Source organism: Chelmon rostratus, chromosome 8, assembly GCF_017976325.1.
Source record: "Chelmon rostratus isolate fCheRos1 chromosome 8, fCheRos1.pri, whole genome shotgun sequence".
In the NCBI taxonomy this organism is placed as follows: Eukaryota; Metazoa; Chordata; class Actinopteri; order Chaetodontiformes; family Chaetodontidae; genus Chelmon; species Chelmon rostratus.
Genome location: NC_055665.1, coordinates 16,847,469 through 16,870,043, shown reverse-complemented (window position 1 = coordinate 16,870,043; position 22,575 = coordinate 16,847,469). Strand labels below are relative to the sequence as shown.

General features: G+C 40.2%; 1 protein-coding gene across 14 annotated transcripts in view; it reads left to right on the top strand.

Moving 5' to 3' along the window:
- Window positions 1-22,575, top strand: part of LOC121609972 (focal adhesion kinase 1-like) — a 64,655-nt gene that overhangs the window by 16,481 nt on the left and 25,599 nt on the right. For 5 of the 14 annotated variants that reach the window (XM_041941821.1, XM_041941820.1, XM_041941819.1 and 2 more), the window contains exons 3-24: window positions 6,452-6,738; window positions 6,841-7,007; window positions 10,091-10,178; window positions 10,365-10,444; window positions 11,108-11,170; window positions 11,277-11,331; window positions 11,724-11,864; window positions 12,321-12,398; window positions 13,061-13,168; window positions 13,827-13,944; window positions 14,295-14,325; window positions 14,828-14,898; window positions 15,334-15,351; window positions 16,095-16,151; window positions 17,682-17,702; window positions 19,319-19,416; window positions 20,053-20,137; window positions 20,243-20,343; window positions 20,726-20,841; window positions 21,343-21,443; window positions 21,606-21,695; window positions 21,875-22,079. In XM_041941821.1, coding sequence (XP_041797755.1) covers window positions 6,496-6,738; window positions 6,841-7,007; window positions 10,091-10,178; window positions 10,365-10,444; window positions 11,108-11,170; window positions 11,277-11,331; window positions 11,724-11,864; window positions 12,321-12,398; window positions 13,061-13,168; window positions 13,827-13,944; window positions 14,295-14,325; window positions 14,828-14,898; window positions 15,334-15,351; window positions 16,095-16,151; window positions 17,682-17,702; window positions 19,319-19,416; window positions 20,053-20,137; window positions 20,243-20,343; window positions 20,726-20,841; window positions 21,343-21,443; window positions 21,606-21,695; window positions 21,875-22,079 — 2,135 coding nt within the window. In that variant the 5' untranslated portion in view covers window positions 6,452-6,495. The remainder of the gene's footprint in view (window positions 1-6,451; window positions 6,739-6,840; window positions 7,008-10,090; window positions 10,179-10,364; window positions 10,445-11,107; window positions 11,171-11,276; window positions 11,332-11,723; window positions 11,865-12,320; window positions 12,399-13,060; window positions 13,169-13,826; window positions 13,945-14,294; window positions 14,326-14,827; window positions 14,899-15,333; window positions 15,352-16,094; window positions 16,152-17,681; window positions 17,703-19,318; window positions 19,417-20,052; window positions 20,138-20,242; window positions 20,344-20,725; window positions 20,842-21,342; window positions 21,444-21,605; window positions 21,696-21,874; window positions 22,080-22,575) is intronic. The other 9 variants (XM_041941828.1, XM_041941827.1, XM_041941823.1 and 6 more) reach the window with 3 other exon arrangements.

The window sequence follows — 22,575 nt, the reverse complement described above, 5'->3', positions numbered from 1 at the left end:
GAATTTCACATCAAGGGCTGATTAATTGGATCAGCAGCTCTGCACCGAAGACCTGAGTTTTATCATTTGTGAGGATTTATTGGACCGCAGGATGGCCTAATGGGTAGAGAAATCATCCCACAACCAAAGAAGCCAGGCTTGAAAGTTTGTTTTGGGAAGTGAACACCCTGCTTAAGTGTCCTCAAGCTTCTTCCTGAATCCTCTCCACCCAAAAGGGCTCTATCTCCCTGACTTGAAGGAGCGAAAAATGAAGTTCCTCACGGGGATCATTACATGCCACATTGCACAATGGTAAACTTGGTTTTGCTGGGTTAAAGGTCATGACATGCATTGGGCGGACTGGTTACTGAGACCTGGAACCGAAGCCACTCCCTTAAGTCCTGAAGCAATATGATGTTTCAGCAAGCTTTCGGAGAGTGACTCGCAGTCTTGTGATCAGAAGCTTGGATTTTTTACCAGATGCTGTACTTCTCAGTTTTAATCGTCTTCCATTTGTTGCAGAAAGAGGTCCGACTTCCAGATTAACATTGACTTGGATAGATTCTTTCGTGCTCGGTCACTGTGGATGTGTGTTATTCACGGCATCTCAGTCAGCTGGACTTGGACCCTGATGATAGATGTTGAGTGTGGTGGCTGCTAGAGCATAGCCCCACACCGGTATATTTTCTGCCTCCTGTGAGGATACTTGCTTTGTCATCAGATTTTACAGCACATAGGATATTTGACATCCTCTATTTCCGCTTGCTGGGCTCTCGGCTTTACTGGAGTTACTGGCAGCCCTGGGACACCAGTTTTGATTGATTTTTTTTTTCTTTTGTGTTTCCTGAAGTTATCTTGTGAGGTGGCTAAAACTTGCACAATGGATATTATCACCACTTTAACCAATGAAAGCCGAGTTGGTTTTTTTTCTTCATTTTTTCACTCTTTTTAGGATATTTTAGGATATCTCTGTTTGCTTCCTTGCTTGGCTTATTCAGATTTATATACACCAGGAAGTGTTTCACAGTTGTGAAAAGCCAGGTTAGGAGCCAGTCGTAGTCCTCGTCTCTATGCTGTTTTTGGGGCCCAGCAGTTTCATCTGGGCCCCGTGGCCAGACCTTAAATTGCCCCCCTTCGAAACAAATGGAGAACAGCGGCTGCATCCCTCTCTGCTGGAGCAAGGGGGCCTGCATCTATGCACAGCACCCCCTACCAAGTATGTACTAATAAGTGTATTGATGCAACCACAGCACATACAAACTGACTGCAGATGTGTGTCCTCACAAATACAGTGTGTAGTTGGATGCGCTTTTGTGTAGTATCAGCACTGAATTTAACTAAAGCCTTATGATTCACAACTGCGTAGTATTAAATCCATATCATTGTTCTTCAAATATAAACATGCATCTTTCCCCACCTTGGTATCATTATTTACAATTAAATATATGTATATTAGTCAGTTCATCCTCATGAATTGCATGCTCGTTTCCATCTCTCACTCTGCTTGAAAGCATCTTCTTGTTCTGCACTAACACTCAGTATTTCATCAGGCTGCTTGGATTTCATTTTACGTGTTCTATGTTTATAGACTCATGCAGTCTGATTTAGACAGATTTGTGTATTTCATATCACTCTGGGCTTTGGGAGAGGTTTAGATTGTAACAATATCACAGTACGTCACAAGACACCTAAATTCTGTCCTCATAACCAGCTTCTGTGAGCTCTTCGTAAGCACTGGAGAATGAAAAAAGGGCTGCTTGACCACCTGTCACAGGTCCATGTAGCAGACCAATGAATGAGTTAATTGTTAGTCCATGTAGCTTCATTTTTGCAGCACTTGTTTTGATGTAATACGGCAGTGTGAATCTGAGGCTTTTGCTTTGGTTCGCACTTTTGTCTGAAAAAGTAATTGAACTACAGCTGTGAATTGTTATCAGTTCATTAGCCATTTTGGTTACAGTTGTACTGAGCTGTAATTAGGGTGATGAATAAGAGTGTGTGGGGAGATGGTGGTTATAAGTTTTCTCTGGTAGCTCTGATGTCACTGAAACAGAACACACACACACACACACACACACACACACACACACACTGTTCTGGTTTTTGTTTTGACACACCATAGAAAAATGTTTTGTTTATATGGAAATTACATTTAGACCAGTAGTGGACAGTCACACATTTAACTAAATATACAACCAATGCATAGACTTCAAGCTTTTTCTTCCCTGTCCCCTGGTATAGATAATGCGCATCCTTGGCAGAAGATGGAAGAGAGGGTATATGGTCTGGGGGAGGGGGAGGGCAGAGGAAATTGTTTGAGGATGAGAGAAAGACGAGAGGGTGGAAGGAAGAGAGGTGGTTCAATAGGACAGGAGGATCAAATGGAGATGTGAAGGCAGGAACTAAAAGGACTGTGAGTATGTGAGATGAGCGACAGGGAGATTAAGAGAGGGGGAGAAGAAAACAGTTGTAGATGAGGGAGAGAGGATGGAGAAATGAGGATACAGGAGATTTGGCTGAAAGGAAAAGGAAAAGATGAAGGCTTTGGAAAGAAAGACATAGAGACAGAGATAAAAGTGAAGAATGAACAACTGAGGAAAATAGGAAGAGAAAGGAGAGTAAAAAAGACAGAGAGGCCTAGGCTCCCTGAGGATTGTGCTAACCCCAGTAACCCAGATACTAGTTAGACGAGGAGATAAACCATCCTTCTGCTGCTGCTACGGGACAGAGCTCAACTCCAGCCTACTGTGGTTTAACAGGCTGAGTGTCAGTCACTGGAGCCCCACTGAGAGAGGGGGTGGTGGGCCTGGCAGCCGCCTGCTCCCCTCCTGGCTGCCTGCATGGCCTAGTTGATTTGATTCCTTTTCTCCATTTGAATGTGTGAGGGCATGAATGTGGGGATTTAGTGCAGTTATGGTGAGTAGAAATTGGTGCAGGGAGAAATGGTTTCATTTTTCCAGGCTTGTATAGTGCACCTATGTTAAGATCATAATTTATGTACTATGAATTCTATATTTTGTCGGACCCCAGATCTAATGTTGCAAGTTATACAGTCAGACAGCTAATGGACAGCCTGGACTAAGAACAATGGCTTTTGCAGCCTTTGTAATTGTTTGTTTTGATGGCATAATGTACAAAAAATGCTATGTCAGCCAACTTGAAAAGTCCCAGGTGTCAGATTTTTCCATGCTGGATAATATGAAAACCCGAAAAGTATCCGATTGCCGAAAACATTGATCTGTACCACAAATTGCTTAGACCAGTAGCTATATGCCCACCATGTCAATGACATCTATTTATAACAATTTCAGGTGTTTTGCTGGCACACACACACACAAAATAGCCTCTTTCCAATTGTCTGTCAGACACAAATAAGAAAAGCAACTGACTTAAGTTATTATTCATTTATCATGAGTATTTTCTTCAGCATAACCCTGAATGCATTACGGATTTTTTGATTTAGTCACATACTGGTTGGTAGCTTTAAATGCTACTATAAAACAGGTTAACCTACCCCCTTTCCTAGTGTTGTGTTGTTGTGTGATGTAACTGTATTTGTAGCATGAAGTAGCTGTATACGTGCGCCAATGGAAATATAGGTATGCCTACTTCTCTAATAGGATTTCATCAAACAGTATGTCGTATGTAGGTTAAGCATACATTTGTGAGATTCTGTGTCACTATTGTGTTTTGTGTCAGTGTATGCAGTGGTACATGTTGGTGCTTAATATCTAATCTGATTACTGACTGAGCGAGCGAGCAGCAGCAGATGGCTGACTGTGGTTTGTGACTCTATAGCTCCTCTGGTTCAACGGCTTCTATTTTAAAAAACGAGTTGAAGTCAAAATAATGTCCCCAATACATTTTTTATTTTGCCCCTCTGAGACAAGGCATGAATGCTGGATATTATAAAAGGGAGGCGCTGTTTTAACAACTGAGGGGATGTTGTGCAGCTGTGTCACAACTCACATTCTGGACAGTGTTTTCCACATAGCATGTTCTTTCCTGAAATAAAAGTTATCATTCACCCCCAGTTGTACAGCAAAAACTGGTGTACTGGATCTAAAAAATATGCCATGACATTTGTTGTTGAGGCAACACATTAGTGTACAGTATGTGTTCATTTTTTCTGTTACACTATTTAGAAGAAACAACAAAATATTCCGATGTCATGATTCTGGTATCCACCAAAGTCTGCTCTCACACAGTAAACAGTTAATTGAAATGACAACAGGGCCAGGAGATAATGCTATATCAACAAACATGGTCAGAAATGTGAAGTCTAGTTCAGGAAATACACAGAGCCAGTCTGTCTCTGCCTATTCAGATAGCTTTAAACCTATGCAGCCATTAAATTAACAGTGGTTATAAATAAATAAACTTCACTCATACATTTGTTTTTTATGCAGTATAATATTACAAGTTGTAGCTTTTAATGTGTTCATTTAATTTTTAGCAGATAGACAGAGATGGTAGTTTTTAGCAAGGCAGCTGGTATCGTTATTGTGTCAATGAGAGAGTGGAATTATAGCAGCAGAGCACTTTTTAGGGATTGTAACAAGCCACTTTATAATCCAGCAGTATCATAGCCACAGTGGTATCATTTTAATTGGATGATGATAGTAATACTGTAAGAGGGACATTTGTAATCTGATCTTGGCTAATCTGTTGTATTAAAGCCTTTAGGGTCTGTTGAGTATGGACTGCATGTGGCCCTGTCTGTGACCATTATACACTGAACCTCTACTCCTCGCAGCTACAGTCTGAGCTCCCTTCTTTCACACTTCATCTGCTGAACCAGAAAAACACATTAATTCTTTGCCTCCATTCTTTTCAGAATACACCTTATTTTAGCTAAAACCCAACTAATCTCATTTTTGCTGTTTCTTAAACTTAACAGGTGAGAAAAAAGGTGAAAAAAGGTACAAAAGGCACAAAAACATTAAAAACAAGTCAGTACTTCAATCCAATGAGAATCTTCCTGTGCTCTAGAAGCCAAACAAAAAGAAAAAATATCTGATTTACAAGACAATGTAACAAAAAATCTACAAAGCATGTATGTAGAAGGACTGCAATAATAGATGGTTGATTCATATAGAGTTAATTAATACCAAGACAAGTGTAATAACATGATAATATAATAATTATCTATTTGTATTATATCATAGTGATATGAATGTGTGAGAGGCTTTCGTGTTATAACAGTCATGACAGTAAAGACCCCAAAAAGGAAAACTGGTGCATTGCCTCTCTATAGACACACCATTGATACAGCAAGTTCTTAAAAGAGAATGCTGAGTCAAGTTATCAGATACATGATGTCCTCCCTTACACTTCTGTTGCAGTCATTTGCGTCTCCTTTGTCACCACATGATAGCCAGAATTCAGCTGAAACCAGTCACTGCAGTGATGATGACTCAACAAACCCTGCAGGGATAACCAGGAAGTGACAGCATGATGCAGGAAGCAGCAGAGTGTGTGTCTCACACAAGGATAAGATGCTTGAAGATGAACCTACAGTAGAAAGGTGGGGGCAAAGAAACAAACCTAAAAAGGCTAAAATAGGTTAAATTGAGAGTCAAAGACAAAAAAAGGAAGAACGTGTGAAAGTGGTTTGTGCTTGTGTTTGCTCGGTTCTGGTAGATTGCAAATGTCTGCTTTGTTAAGTGCTGCGGTGTAATTCCTGCTGTAGCCTCGTACTGTCGTAATAGAGTGAATGTGAAGCAAGATGTAGTTGTTTCTTCTAGGAGTAAGAATTTAACTGTGGGCTGAATTCGTTTGTCCTTTTCCGCATTAGACATTGTTGTGATTCTGTATGTTTTCCTGTCAGCTCATCATTAAGAAAATGTCATTAAGACTGACTGACTGGTGTTTGACTGTTAAACTGCTTGAATAGACTGACTGCCTGGTTGACTTAACAGTTGGCTGTCCAATTTGACCACAGTGTTCCCCAGCAGCTGGGATTTTTATTTATTTGAATTGATCTTTTTTATATACATAAACAGGCACATGTAAATCTCCCTGATCTCTTTCTGCAGTTTACAGTAGATTGTCTCAGTGCTGCTGTGATATTATCACAGTTTTATTGTATCTGCTGGGTTAGTCCTGCACAAGTTCTCCTCTATATTTTTATGACTATTAATGTAGTGCGTTTCGGGTCATGACAAGTGTATAAAGGGTAGTCTGAACAACAGACTGGTGGTGACTGAGAGATTGCTTGAGTGGGTATTTTAACTGTTCTTTCAGCAGTGTGTTAAAAAGGGTCGATGAAGCAGTTTTATTTACATTGCCTAATCGCCTTTTTCCAACCCATTGATTTTTATCTCCTCCACTGTGTAATGCTCCTTTCACAAAATCAGGTCATTAAAGATATTTCCTGGGAGGATACAAGACATGCCAATTCCAGGTTGCTTAAACTATGAAGTCACATATTGAGCTCTGTCCTCTTTCTTTGTCCCTCTCTCTTTTTTAGAATATGACGCCCAGTTAGCCCCAGCAGGAGCATCGGAGTCAGGCATGGCATCGTCTTCCTACTTGGAACCCAACCACAATCACTCCGCAGCGAGTGGTTGTGGGGTTAAATCCCGTTCTGGGATGCCCAGTGGTACTGGTGTTGGTACCAGCGGCTCTGCTGGAGGCCTTGAGCGGCCCCCAGGCTCCATGGACCGGGTTTTGAAGATCTTCCATTACTTCGAGACAAACAGCGAGCCATGCACCTGGGCTAGTAACATCAGGCACGGAGATGCTACAGACATCAGGGTAAGACACACAAACATTCCTTTTATTTCAAGCCCTCCATTGTCATAATTTCCCTGATTATCACTTTTTTTTCTTTGTTCTTCCCTCCACTTGTTTCAACAGGGTGTTATCCAGAAGATAGCGGAGATCCACAAATTGCGCTGTGTGTCCTCGCTGGGCCTCCGTCTGACCCATCTGCACTCTGATGCACTCCATTGGTTACACCCTGATTTGGGCGTGTCTCACGTCAGGGAGAAATACGAGAAGCAGCACCCCCAGGAGGAGTGGAGGTAGAATTGCAACAAGATTCAACATTTCATGTTCACTTGTGTGCTCCCACTCCGCATGTCTTCCCTTATTTCATGTTTTCCATGAGCGAGAGTAATATTAATGTATACATGGACACTGAGCTCAGATCAGAGAGCAGTGACCATCAGTGCTCACTTACGGCCGACAATGCCTCCACCTGTAGTTTAGGTAGCAGTGGGTTGATAATGCTGGTTTTACTTAATGTTGTGCTTTCAAACAGCAGATCAGTAACATAACATTGGTTTATCCTCCTCAGAAGAGGACAAGAGGCAAGTCTTTATGCCAAACTTTTCGTCTTTACAAATGCCCTGTTAAACTGTTTAGATGCCACACTTGTTAAAGCTACAAACCAGTATTTTATTAAGCCTACCTTACAAGCTACAGCTACATGATGTGTGGTCCCATTGAAAGTACCTGACCTGAAACATACTTATGTGAACTACAGTAGACAAGAGGTAAAACTATTACTACAAAGCATTTAATATTGATCCCTTTTGCCTCTGTCCCTGTCTTAATTTTCTTAAGATTTAAAAGTCCCCATATAACGCGTTTCCTCATTCATCCATACTATATCTGCCTCTTGTGAATCCAGAGGAGTTAATAGCCAAAATTAATAAAAAGGTTTACTGTCTGGCATTTACGTACTTGACTTCATTGCACAAGTGCATGACTAGCATGCAATGAGTCGTTCTTGCAGGTATTATTTGTTGCCCATTATTAAACTAAAATTTATGGAGCCTTATTCTTCCCCTTTATTTGATGCAGTAGCCATGAGGGATGATCTGCTCTGTGTGATGAAAGCATTTATCTTATTTATCTGTTCGATTTGAAAGCAGCTCTGCAAGTTTTCAACCTACATTTAAACAGCGCTGGCACATAGCATTCTGCAGTTGATACTGTTAACAGCTCTCCTTACAATTCACTCCATTGTCCTGCAGTTGACGTTTTGCACCCAAAGTCATTAAAATTGAAATGATTTCAAAATGAATGAGTCTTTCACGCTGCTAACATGCAGCCAGAGCAGCTCTGCAAGTTGTTGCAGCTCTGCCTCGGAGGGCGACAGAGCTGCAAGCCCACAGGAGCTTCTGCTGCTGCCAAGCTATTGTTAGAACAGCAGAAGTAGCCCAGGGGATGGACTGACTCTACCTCACTCTTCTCTTGCTCCCTCGCATGCTCTCTCGCATTCTGTCTCGTGCGCTCCAAGTCGCTCTTTTTCACTTTGATCTTTCTCTCCATCCCTCTTTCTCTTACATCTGTGCTTTCTGTTTCATCCAGCTCTCTCTTCTCTCTAAGACGCATCGTTTTCTCTCTTCTCACACTCTCCTTTTTGGTTCATTCATTATAGAACAAGCATGTTTTATTCATTTTGTCTTCAGCCTTGATTTCCTTTGTTAACTAACTACAGGCCTGTAGCATCACAGCAGCTCGGAGCCCACTACTCTCCTGACCCATTTCTGCTCCACCGTAGTCACTGCAGTATGTCAGTCATAAAGTAATATGTCACCGTAAACAATGATGGCCCATCTGGGTACATCTGTGACACAGTTAACTTGCAAGTGTAACAGCAGGGATGTCATTATGCTGTACGGTATTACAAGGTTATCACTCTCCATAAGTTCACTGTCAGCAAAACAGGAAATCACGTCTTACTGTGCCATCAGACAGCAATATGAGTAGAAAGGACATCTTCCACATTCATGACTTGGTTTCAAGCCAACCTGCTCAGCTGTCTTTGAGTAAGATATAGAATCTATTGCTCCAAGGTGCTATGATGTAGCTAACATGTATATTAACCTTACTGTGAAGGTAGAGCAAGAAGAATGAGCAAGCACAAGAAACTCCTCAGTTTCTGGCTCCATGCAGCAAAACTCATGTGTAGTAGAGCTGTGTCATGACATTAAAAACAGCCAGATTTTTTATAAAGGTTTTGGAAGACATACACCAACATCATCTTCATCTTTCAACATCATCATTATTTTTTACATCATATTATTATTAATTTTTTTTTCTAACCAGGAACATGTTATGTGCACTACCATAATTGTGATTCAGTTAACTTTGGTGTTATGTGGTATTCACTAACACAACATAATGTTTGGTATTTAAGTCTTGAATAGGTCCTGATTGAAATTCCCCCAGTTTTTCTTTATGACTTTATGCCGGCAACAGACATACCCAGAGGCATTATGTTGTGGTTCCATCAGTCCATCCGTTCTATGGACTGAATTGGTGACACTAATCTTGGGTGTCCACCTTGAAACTGTGGTTATCATATAGATCTTCTGTGCTGCCGGGTCGAAGACGTGTGTGAAGCATCAAAATTTGACAATTCGTAGCTTCTTTACAGCAGCACCCATATAAACATTGGTTTAGCTGAAATTTAGCTTCAGGTGATTGTTGTTGCACCATGTGATGAAGCTCTCTGTCAGTCCTCTGTGTTTCTCTGCAAAATAGTCTCTAAGTGCAGACAGCATGTTGCTCACGGAGAATGATTTACTGGAATAATACATGTCAATATAGGAATAACTGCCATTTTGCCAAAAAATACAAAAAAGTGTTTTTATTAAATTCCTTCAAAGTTTTTACCAGATATTTGAGTGTGGCCAGACATGTAAACTGCAGCTGGACGGGTTGTGGGAAGCATATAACCACGAGTGGTAATTCTAATTATTTTTCATATCACTCAATATGATGTGCATTTTCTGTCATATTGTAAAGTTGTATCCAACTTTTTGAAATATTACGAATAACACTCCATTACTTATATAAATGTGCGTCCTAGGTGTTCAGACGAAAACTGTATTTTTATGTAAAAGCATCTATTTTTTGATATTGAGATTACCTTTCATTTTCTTGTATACCCCAAACTGGGCCAGAGTGGAGGCTTTAAAATGTATCGAGGTCTGTGAACGCGTCAGCTGTACATATATGAGTAAGCATGCTCCTTCTGTCTCTATGCCTCAGACAGGCTTTGAATTTGGATGCTACAGGTTGTTTTCTTCTCAGTGTGGGTGTGAGCACTGACTGTATGATTATTTAACCAAATTGTCTCTGTCATTCTCAGGTATGAGTTGCGGATGCGGTACCTTCCTAAAGGTTACCTCAGCCATTTTTCTGAAGACAAACCCTCTTTCAACTACCTCTATCACCAGGTGAGGCAACAACCATAGGAGACAGAAAAGTACAAAATGGAAAAATGTGTTTTTGTTTTAAATGATTAAAAGTATGACAGACTTCACTCTACTCTTCGCTGGACTGCTGTATAAGCCTGCACATTTACGTTACTTTACAGTAATATTGTTATATAAAAGCTGTGTTGTCATACTGTGTTTCTCCAGGTCAAGAGTGACTACATGCAACATATAGCTGATCAGGTGGATCAAGATGTTGCTTTGAAGCTTGGCTGTTTGGAAATTAGGTGCGAAACACACACACATTTTAGTTATTATGCCGCAATGGCCCTGTTTCCACCTGGTAAGACATGCACCTTGGATAATCTGATCACTAGTAGATGGTTGTAAGTGCAAACGTGAATGCACCCAACATGCATTGAGGGTGTGCTGAGATGCGATTATTTAGACAACATTCAGGTGGTCTGGGCTGCATATATCCACATTATTTTATTTTGTGTATGTGAATATTTTGTGGGTAATCAAGTAAAAACAAATATTTATAAACTTTATTAAATGTTGCCTCTGACAAATTCTTCATTATTTGGGCCTTCTTGTAAATTTGGCAAATGTTAAACATGACGTTTTTTCTTTCTTTGTACAAAAAACATTTTTGTCTATTTGTCCGCATTTGGTACTTGTTTATTTGATTCAATCACAGATGATACCTGAAATGTATTTGGAGATATTCCTCATGCAAGGCGCTAACTGACGTACTTAGAGCTGTCCACTTGTGATTAGATCACCAAGATGCACGTTAATATAAACAGGGCCAATGATTTGTACTTATGGCCTCAAACAGGTTCTTGACTGTTAGTGATTGCTTATATCAGGAAGTTTTCCACAATATTAAGCGATAACCATTTAATTCTGTGTTAACAAACTGTATATATTTTCTTTTAATTATACAGGAGGTTCTTCAGAGAGATGCCAGGAAACGCCCTGGATAAGAAATCCAATTATGAACTACTAGAGTAAGATGTTATTTGGCCCACACTGTAAACCATATTGCCTCTAATGTTTTTTAACAAATATATATCAACTATTCAAAGATAAATGTTGTGATGTTGTTATTCTCAGGAAAGACGTTGGTTTGAGAAGGTTCTTCCCCAAAAGCCTGCTGGACTCCCTCAAGGTGAGGCTTAACCACTGAAACAAAGTTAGCCCCTTTCATCTCCCCGGCTAACAGGCCAGGTTCTCCCATTTAAGATCCATCGCCAGAACAGAAGTGAGAGTGTCAGAAATATCTGTGGGAGTCCTAGTCCCGCTTAGTCTGCTGTATGAGCTAATGGCTGTTTGACTGAGCAGGCGGCAGACTGGCAGGGAGACCAACTTGATGACTGAGTGGATGTCTGGCTGAATGTCTGATAATCTGATTGTCTGGAATGAAGTTAAACCTCCTGTTGTCACTCACAGTGTGCCTTGTCAGTTGTCTCCTACACATTTCTTGGCTCTGAACCAACTGTCTTCCAGAAAGACTTAACCCTTGGAAACTTTTTTTTTTTCTCTCCACCTCCTGTGTATCAGGCGAAGACTCTTCGTAAGCAGATCCAGCAGACCTTTAAACAGTTTGCTAACCTCAATGATGAGCAGAGCATCCACAAGTTCTTTGAGATACTCTCTCCCATCTACCGCTTCGACAAAGAGTGCTTCAAATGTGCTTTGGGGGTAGGACAACACTCATGTCATGAAGACAAGAAGTCCATTCATACATTTTCCATACCTGACAATTCATACTAAGTCAGGGGGCTGTTAGCCTATTTAGCGTGCTTTGTGTAGAAAACTGTCATTATTTAATTTAAATGGCTTGCCAGAACCATACAAGGCAAGGTTAGCAATTGTAGTTTTTACATTTGTCCTGCTTATTATGAATACATTGCTGTTGTTATACTTTTCTCTACAGCAATGCATTATCAATGTCATCAGCTTAAATAATGCAAACCTTCCTCTGCTCTAGATGGCATGTAATGTCAAAAGTAGTGAAAACAGATGAGAACATTAAAATTGTTTTATGCTATCAATATTGAATTTCTGCCAGTACTATGTTTAGTTTATAAAGCAGATGATATAATGAAATGTGACATCAATTTCAATGCCGTGCTGTCTTTCTGTCTCCCTCTCTAGTCTAGTTGGGTAATATCAGTAGAGTTAGCAATTGGACCAGAGGAAGGGATCAGCTACCTCACAGATAAAGGCTCAACGGTGAGTAATGCACATAGACAACTCATCTCACAAGGTTTAACTTTGCACTCTTAGTTGTCAGTGAAAGTGTGGCTGTTTCAAAATGATCAAGTCAATATTTTTTTGAATTAAGAAGACACAACTACATGCTTCATGTTTTTAACTGGAAGGCCAGAGTGGCAGTTCTCCATACTGCCCTCTACTGGTGGACAGATATTCTCACCTCGTCTATTTTCAACAGACATGAGCTAGAAAAAGCCATACAGTATGTGTGATCACCAGGTGCTGCGATTAGGAGATCTACACAGCTGCTTGCTGCAGTGACAACTCAAAATATGGGAAACAGCTGCATGCCTGTAACTGCTTAAATTGAGTTACCAAATTTCAACTTAATGAGGACAGACTGCCTGTCAAAATGTCAGCAATTAATTTAATAAGTTCATCATTGCATGAAAATGTATCAGCGCTTGTCCTGTTGGGCCTATATAACCACATTAAAATTCACTCTTGATGACAATGTTTTTCTAGTGTTCAGTGTGGAAAGACTGTAATTACTGTTACAATACAATAGAAGTACATGGCTAGCTGATGACATGACAAATAAACTACAGCTCGTTGTAAAGATCGTTTCCATGTTATACGTTTTTTTAAATATTTTTGCGTGTCTGTTTTTGTCTCTACAGCCTACACACTTAGCTAACTTCAACCAGGTTCAGTCCATTCAGTACTCTGCTTTGGAAGAGAAGGACAGGAAAGGCATGCTGCAGCTCAACGTAGCAGGAGCTCCAGAGGTAAAAAAAACAAAACAAAAAAAACCCGCACACACCTTTCATACAATTCCCTTAGCTTTCCTATTGTAAGGTGGTCTTAGTGAACCATTACTTATTTAAAACATAAATAACTGCTCAAGCATTGATTGACATAGAGTTGAGGGAAGTTTAAGATGCAACTCAGTGCCTGTAATCCCATCCAAAACACATTAATTTGAAATTATATTAGGCACAAATTCTTTCATCCAGTTGTTATTTTGCTCCTATTTCCCAGTTACATTGTCTGCATGTGTAACACACGGGAAAAAGTTTCTGCTTAGTAAACATTGTATTTTAAGATGTATTAACACACAATCTTCAAGAAAAGACTGTAGGGAAAGAGGGAAACAGCACATGGGAGGGTAAAAGTGGGTGTTGCCATCTGCACTTGAGTGTCAGAGTGAGTGTGTCTGTCGAGGGTGGGTGTATGTTTGCATACAAAAGAAAAAAAAAGCATGTGTGCATCACTACTACTGTGTGTGTGTGTGCGTGCGTGTGCGCACATGTGCACTAGTAGAAGACGTTATCCGCAATAAAGCGCTCATTGTGTCACTGTGAAGAAACTCTCTGTCCCACTCTTGTACTAATCTCTGTGTGTGTGTGTCTGTGTGTGTGTGTGCATGTGTTCGTGTGCGTGTAGCCCCTCACAGTCACCACGGCATTGCTGACTACAGCAGAAAACATGGCTGACTTGATTGACGGCTACTGTCGGCTCGTCTCCTCGGCTACTCACTCTTTTATTGTCAGAGTCCACAAAGGTAAGACACACAACTGCTCTTTATTTTGTTTTCGGTATACACTCAATGTTAAAATTTTGGGGTCTTTTGCAGCATTATAGTAGTTGTTGTGCAGTTGTTTACCACTAAATGATGATTGAAGTCATCATTAACTTTTACTACAAATAATATTCAGGCCTGAAATTGCTGTCAGCCATGTCTGATTGAGGCTGATGAGGCTCTAAGCTTTGTCACTTTGAATCACAAGCCTGCGTTTAGTTAATCTTTTCTAAAAATAGCTATGGTTACAAAGAAATGGTTACAGTCCTGTAGCTTTAACATGAGGCCAGTCTCTTTTGCGACTAATTCATGTGTTTATTTTGTCTCTGCAGAGGGGGACAGAGCTCTGCCTTCCATCCCCAAGTAAGTCTACAAACTCTGTTTGTCTCAGTTTTGTTATCAAGGAAAAATGAGGTGTCATTTTTCCTGTAAGACATATAAGAGGTATCATCATGCATTAAAAAAACACCATCCAATTTGGTTCCTTTTACCAACACAACTTTGTTGTCTTAAGCAGTCGTTATTTTGTGGTTTTTGTCTTTTTATTCTGCCAACCTAAAGCAGCTTTTATCCAGTGCCAACAATAGTACTCTGTTTTTCAGTCTATGGCTCAAATCCTGAGAATCGTCTTAAACTTGATGACAAAATTCCTTCAAATGCCCATACAGTGACTATAATGTTGGTTATAAAACAGTGTTTTGTGTTCTTTATTTTATAATGTCTGGATGTGGAAGGATCCTCCATTCCTCTTGTTGCACTGCCATCTTCGTAGCTGTGACTAGAAGCTCATTCAGAACACACTAGTTTAGGTTAATGAAACCAAAAATGCTTTGCTTGAAACATGATTTTCTCTTCTCTCGTCCAGAGTTTCAAATCATGAGAGGCGGATGGAAAAACGGATGGACGGAGTACGGACCAGAGCTGTTTGTGTCTCAGGTATGAATCACTGTCTCGTTTTTCTCCTTGCCTGTTGGTCTGTGTCTCCCCCGTTGATACAGTTTGTCTGTCTGCCTGCTGCTCTAAATGTCATGGACGACAGTGACTGCTAAGAGTTAGATAAAGGCCTCATAGATATGTGTGCGTACCCTGTTTCCCCTATAAAGCCTCATCTGTGTGCTGAGTGAAGAGTCCTTGTCTCGACAGATGTCCTCATGGAGAGCTTTAGTCACTGTCACTCTGCCTCTGCCCTGACTGTCTACTGACCTCTGACTAACTCGCACTAATGCAGTATTAAATGAGAATTACCTTGAATATACTGTGGTATCATTGAACAATGTCTGTGCCCTTATTCCTGTATGTACCAGTAAAACTAATGCCTCTTTCCCTCTCTGTCCCACTCTGTGTGTGTTTCATGCCGCATGTGCTCTGCAGGTCACACTAGTGGCGATGGTAAACAACATTCTTTCTATTAACCGTCCTGAATTAGTAACTGAGTAGAATTCCTGCTCTGTGTCTACTTTTATCCATATGCACGCACAGTATCCCCCTCTGTATCTGCCTGTAACTGTTTCAGCCTTATCCATGACTCAACCTGTTTTTCTTCAACTTGTTTCTGTGGAAAGAACGAACCTTTCCATCCCTCCCCTTCCTCTGTTTCTCTGTCTCTCTCTCTCTCTCTCTCCACCTCCCTATTGTCTCTTCTGTCTAACATTCCTCGTGTGCAGCTGTTTCATAGTACATGAAAATTTCAGTTGTCGTGCATGTGTTTGGATTCGGGTATGGTGACAGTCTTTTGGAAAGGTACTTCTGTCTGATGATGGTGTGTTTCTGTTGTTGCTGTTGGCAGTTTCACCCTTTTTTGTCTGTAAAGGTGTGTTCAGCTTCTAGACTTGTATGCAGTGAATTTACTTGTTTAATTCTCAAAGTGTTTGATCTGATTTTATTGCAATGAAAAGGGTTATAATTTCAGCATTTCTTTTAAATCCAGATTATGCAAATCATTTTGTATTGATAACGGTTTGTGTTACGTAAAAGAAGCTAACCTCTTAAATAATTTGAATGCTGTCCAGCTTCTTTTATCAAAGTGGAGCTTTTAATGTGAGCTTATTGTCAACACTTTCTCATTTGGGTGTCGTCAACTGAGATTTAATATTTCTCTACTCTTTTTTCCCCACTTTGCTCTGCATCTACAGAAACAGATGACTATGCTGAGATCATAGACGAGGAGGATACTTATACCATGCCTTCAAGTAAGGAGACACACACATGCACAGAAACGTGGTAGGCAGCTATTGGAGACAGTAGAGAGACAGAGTGATGGGTGTCTTTGTGCACCTGTGTTTGCAAGTATTGGTTGGATGATAGAGCGAAGATTAAAGGTCTTTAGTGGATGTGTGTGTGTGTGTGTGTGTGTGTGTGTGTGTGTGTGTGTGTGTGACAGTATATTATGTAATTAACTTATGGCCATTGTTAACTAGACATGTGAGACCCCGATTATTGTATAGTGGAATGTGAAAAAAATTTTATCTGTTTGTGGCAAATGAGACACACTCCACTGTACAGATGGATTTAATGTTATATCAGGCTTGATTAAAGATCTGTTCAGATTACATCTTTGAATAAATCCGTTTTTGGATTTCTTGGTAAAAGAATAGCCAGCTAAATAATGACAGAAGTTTGAATGAATCTACATTTTCCGTGGTCACAATCTCGTATAAAAGGGGAAACCACCTACTGTCTGTATATTAATAGGCCTGAGGTCTATATTTGTTTTAGTGAGATGTCACAAGGTTGAATGAGAATCGTAGCTTCCTCAGACTGCTTTGACACATTAGCTCACCGCGATGTTTACGTTACATTAAACATTTTTCAAATGGCTCTGTGTCCCGATAATCATCATTAGGATGATGCATGTTCAGCTTGACAGTTACATCAATGTAGAGGTTTATCTGGCCTTAAGACTACTGTAGGATGCCTCTGCATTATTACCTGAAAATGGGAATTAAATGCAAGAGAAAACATGACGAGGGCCTGCTGTGCTGCTGTTGCTGCTGAGTAGAGCCTGTTCAGGCTTACAACTGTTGTTCACATTAAGCTCACTATAACACAAAGTGGTGATGCTACAGAGGCAACATTTAGAGGCAGTGGAGATGGGTGATGCCACCTTAATGGGAAATAGAGCTCTGGTGTAAAGTGAAAAGAATCTTACTGACAGAACTACTCATTTAAACTGCCTTAAAATGTTGCCACATGTTGTTCCATTCAACCATTCATCCATAAATGATAACTTTCCACATAGTCCTGTGGACAAATGTGAGCAGAAATAGATAGATAGGTATGTCATTACTGTATCCAAGCTATTACTAGTATGTTGAGTGTTTTAGTGTCTGTTTTGGTTGTAATAAACAGCATGTTTAAAAGAGGTCCCTTTGTTGCATAGGTTGAGTCATAAAACAAACTTTTTATGAATTTTCCAGCCAGAGGTGTTTGTGATTGTGTCTTTCTTTGTCTCTTTGTGTCTACAAATCAAAAATGAACCTTTATCAGACAAAAAGCAGCGAGCAGCTTTAGATATCCTTATTTTATATGATAAGGGACACTTGGTAATACCTGTAGCGTCCCTGACATACAGTACCTCTAACTTAACTGCATCACTGTCATACCAACAATCATGCCAATTAAAGTAACATATATAATAATAAAAACTGCAGTAACAATTTATGGATCTCTGTACTCACAGCTAGTTATTTCTGTCTCCTATCACTAACCCATTTTCCCAGAATACTATGGACTAGATCAAGGTAATGACTGGCTCCCATGAGTCTGGTTGTATTGTGATGGCAATTTGATTTGGTGGTTGCTGTGACCCTTATTTTACGTTTGCTTGCAACTGTAAAATAAAATCCTGAATTTATTTCTGTATCTGTACCCTGTTGTTTTGACCCCCCTCTGTTGATGTGAGATGTGCTGCCAGTTTTGGGGCTGACTTGATGTCACCTCAGAGCTGAGCCCCAGTTGTTGGACAAGGATCTCGGAGTGTTCTTTAATGTTAAAAAAAATAGGCATCCAGCTCCACGATTGTAAAGATCAATACCTTTTGACTTGATGCATAATGCAAGCTGTTAAAACCCATGTTACTGTTCAGGGTAACAACTACATGGTAAAAAAAGATTTTATATATCCTATAACCAGGCAAGTTGACTCAGCATGTACTTATTTACAACTTTGGCCCGGAGGAGGAAGTGCCATGAGAGTGAAGGGTTTAAATAGATACATATATATACTCACTAACCCAAACCACTAACAAACAGGGTAGTCCCATTCCATTGTTAACCATGATTGATTTTTTTAAGATTGGGTTACGTGGGCGACATTTAGTGGCAGAGGGCGCAGGCATTAATCATGGCCAACTATACATTTTGTGACTGTATGTTGCAACCACATTTCGTCCCATTCCCACTACAGGCATTTTGTTGCCCAGAATAGTTGTCTCTAAAGGTCGCGCATGTGCTATTAACATTTTAGGATTTCACAGTAACAACAGTATAAAGGAAAATTTGTCCTGTAAACTTATAGCACCATTGTATGCTATATTCATATGTTTACATTACATGGACAAAGTCAGGTCAACAGTGCCATGCCAGGCAAAGCAAACTATGAGCCTGTCAACAGCCAGCTTTTCACAGACGAAGACAATTGACCGACTATAATAACAAAATCAAGGAAAAAACGCTTGTCCTTTATCTTGTGAGCTTTGAATTCCTGCCACAATCCACCTGACTTTATCCATACTGCGTTTGATTTAATGTAGAAATTCATGTTCATATAGGCATTGAGTGCTACTAGCTGTTGTTCGTCTGTGTTACATGGCATGTCTGGCTGTGGTTTGCTGATGCTGTTGTTGCATGCTGTTGACATTGAGCTATGCTGATTGCTACAAAGCTGAGCTTGTCAGAGTAGGAAGGTGGTTTAATTATTTTAATATGGAAATTCAGCATAATTAAATTGAAATTATACTGTTTCAGATATCTCTGACCAAAGGTGGCAACACATGATGTTGCACATGTGAAATTAAGTTTCGCTGTGTGTAGTTGGGTCTGAAATGTTTGTTGCATCTCCTTTAAATAGTAATTATGTCTTGTTTGTATACATTTTCTAGAATTTTTTTTCAAAAGTTGATAATGCACAGAATCAGTTGTACATTTTCTAACATTAATGTCAGATTGAACCAAACCCTGCACACTGTGAAGCACTCTGACAAGCTTGGTAAATGCCTGACTAAAGAATTGTATGTGTGGGCAGTAATATGTGTTTTTGATCTGAAGCTCTACTCTGTTTGTCGTCACTTGTGTGGGTCTCTCTGTGTATGTGTGTGTGCATGTGTGTGCTTTCATGTATATGCATATTGTTTATCCAGCACGGGACTATGAGATTCAGCGGGATCGCATTGAGTTGGGACGCTGCATCGGTGAGGGTCAGTTCGGAGACGTCCACCAAGGAGTCTATATCAGCCCGGTATGCAGTCTCTGTCTCACACCTAAGTGTTTAACCTCTGTAGCTGTCGATTTAAAGTAGCTTTAGGTGTGAATAATTGGATTAAAATATCCTACTCCAGACGATTCTTTACATGTAAAAGGGTTGACAGGTGGAAGAAATTCACATCCATGCTAATATTGCAGCTTTTACACATTCACACACATGAAAGATACAAGATGTGGCTCATTGTCTTACATTTAAACGCAAAAACAATTCTGCTACTTCTGTCTAGCAGATACTTGTGTGTGTAATCAATGCAGTCACTTGCTCACCTCTTTTGTCTCTCTGCAAAGTCACTTTGAAGCTAGATGAAAAACAATAAACTGAACTTGAGCTCACATCACAATAACTGCACAGATACAGTACCGTTGTAACAGAGGAAAATGACGAGATGGGCTTGCCACTCAAGAGCTATGATATACATACAGCTCATAATTTAATTTCAATAGGTCGTACACAAACATATTCTAAGTATACTTTTAATAGGCTCTTATTCAAAGTCAGAAATCTTAATCGTTGAGTTTCCTGAGTTGCGAGCAGACAGTGAACGTGCTGAATGTAGATGTTTCCGTTATGATGCTCATCATGTTGTTTGCTTGGATCTGTCGCTTGCAGGAGAACCCAGCCCTGTCGGTGGCAGTGAAGACGTGTAAGAACTCAACGTCGGACAGCGTCAGGGAAAAGTTTCTCCAAGAAGCATGTAAGTTTCTCGTTACTCAGTCATCCACTCTCAAGAATTTGCAGAATGAGCCTTTGTAAGGAAAACCTGCGAACTGACCTTCGTCCCTCTTGTCTTTCCCTGCAGTGACCATGCGTCAGTTCGACCACCCCCACATAGTGAAGCTGATGGGAGTCATCACTGAGAATCCAGTCTGGATCATCATGGAGCTCTGCACCCTGGGAGAGGTGATCAGAATTAGTATAAGAGTGTATCTGTTAGTTTACATGGGTGTGTGTATGTGTTTAAAACCTTGTCCAAGTTATAATAGAGACTCTTGTAAAGTACTTTTTTTTTAATTGACTTAAAAATCTTCAAATCATTCTTTTTTTTAATAATTTTGAGTGTTTATGACACATAGTCAGCAGCTCGTTTTGTTTTAGAGAAGCATCATCAGCTGTGATGACTGGCAGTTTGTTTTATTGAACTTTTTAAATAACTTTCTCCTTGTCTCACTCGCTTTTCCTGACTTCTCTCACCATTTCTCTCCTTGTTTTTTCATGGTTAAAATCGTTGCTCTCTCCTTCATATCCTTTTTCTCTGTGATTTTTTTCTCCCGGTTCTCCATAGTTACGGTCGTTTCTCCAGGTGAGGAAGTACAGTCTAGACTTGGCCAGTCTCATCTTGTATTCATACCAGCTCAGCACGGCACTGGCATATCTGGAGAGCAAACGCTTTGTACACAGGTATGCATTGGGGTCTCCCAAAACCCCAAAATACAAGAAAATTATACAGTTCTGAATAGGCCAGAGCAAAATAACATGAATATTAATTAGTGGATTGATTGACCAAATAATTATTGTGACCAAATTATCACATAGAATTATCTGGGGCAGTTGGACATTAAAGAATATTAATTTTATTCTCAGTAGGTTTTTTTTCTGTAAACCACAGCCTGGTGTTTCCATCTACTTGAAGCATTATAATGAAAAGTGTATGTCCTGCTTAAAAAAATGGAGACATAAAAGAAAAAAATGTCTAACTTCACATAAACATGCTGACTTATCCAAATGGCTTAATGAGGGATGCTATCCATGTTTTCGTGCTTTTTTTTCTGGAAAGTACATGAGAGATTTAAGTTATTACCTCCTGTGACAAGCGTTCAGTCAAGAGCTTCACAGAATAAATGAATAAATTATCAGAATAAGTGTCCAAGACTTCGTCTCATTTGCTTTTGTCCACCACAGGGACATTGCAGCGCGGAACGTGTTGGTGTCTACAGTCGACTGCGTGAAGCTGGGGGACTTTGGGTTGTCACGATACATGGAAGATAGCTCTTATTACAAAGGTAAACATAACACCTCTGTAAACGCACAGGGTTCCCATGAATGCTCACTTCACCGTCTCCTCCTCCTTTGGTCTGTCATAACACATGGAGGAAGGCACCATCATTATTCATGGGCCTGACATCAACTGAGTGTAATACATTCTCCTGATCCCTGTTTTCCAGCATCTAAAGGTAAACTTCCTATTAAATGGATGGCTCCAGAATCCATCAACTTCAGACGATTTACCACAGCCAGTGACGTCTGGATGTTTGGTAAGTTAAGTTTTCTTTCTTCATTTATATGTCAGTTTTGTCCTAATGTTTTGTGCTGGAGCAGTAAGTTTTAATTTGCTTCTACTTTACTCTTTTCTCTCTGCCTTTGCAGCATTAAAGAGCCAATAGATGGCTGCCTCGTAGTGAGTAAGTGTTTATGTTTTTCTGTCTTTCCACAGGCGTCTGTATGTGGGAGATCCTAATGTTCGGCATCAAGCCTTTCCAGGGTGTGAAGAACAACGACGTCATTGGCAGGATAGAGAACGGCGAGCGACTGGCTATGCCCCCGCAGTGCCCTCCTACTCTCTACAGCTTGATGACAAAGTGTTGGTCGTACGATCCCAGCAAGAGGCCGCGCTTCAATGAACTCAAAACACAACTGAGGTACTTAATGGAGTGTGGCTAGAGTGTATTTAGAGTGTGCATTTTTTTGTGTGCGTGTGATTGTGTGTGTGTGTGTGTCTTAAGTCTTAAGTATGAGCCGTTTGGGATTCAGTGTCTTGCTAAAGGACGCTTTGACATGTGGACAGGTTGGTGGATTGGTTCACAATAGCAGGAATGCACACACGCAACACTCTGTTGTGCATCAGTGCTGGAGGATATGTAGGCTACAGCAGTATGTTACTGAAGTGGCTAGTTGAGCACCAATCCCTTTTTCAAACATGTGAAAATAAAATACGATTAGTTAGACACACTCAATTACATTTGAGGAGTATAGGCATAGAGTGCTTTGCTGGATAGTTTGGCTAGTACCAGCTAAAGTAGAGTAGACATCAATTTAACTGTTTGGCCAGCTTGTTGTGACTTATGATAGATGGAAGGAAGGAACCAGGAAGTGAACTTTGAGAGGGTTAGGATTCTTTTTGGGGTCTTGCAGACA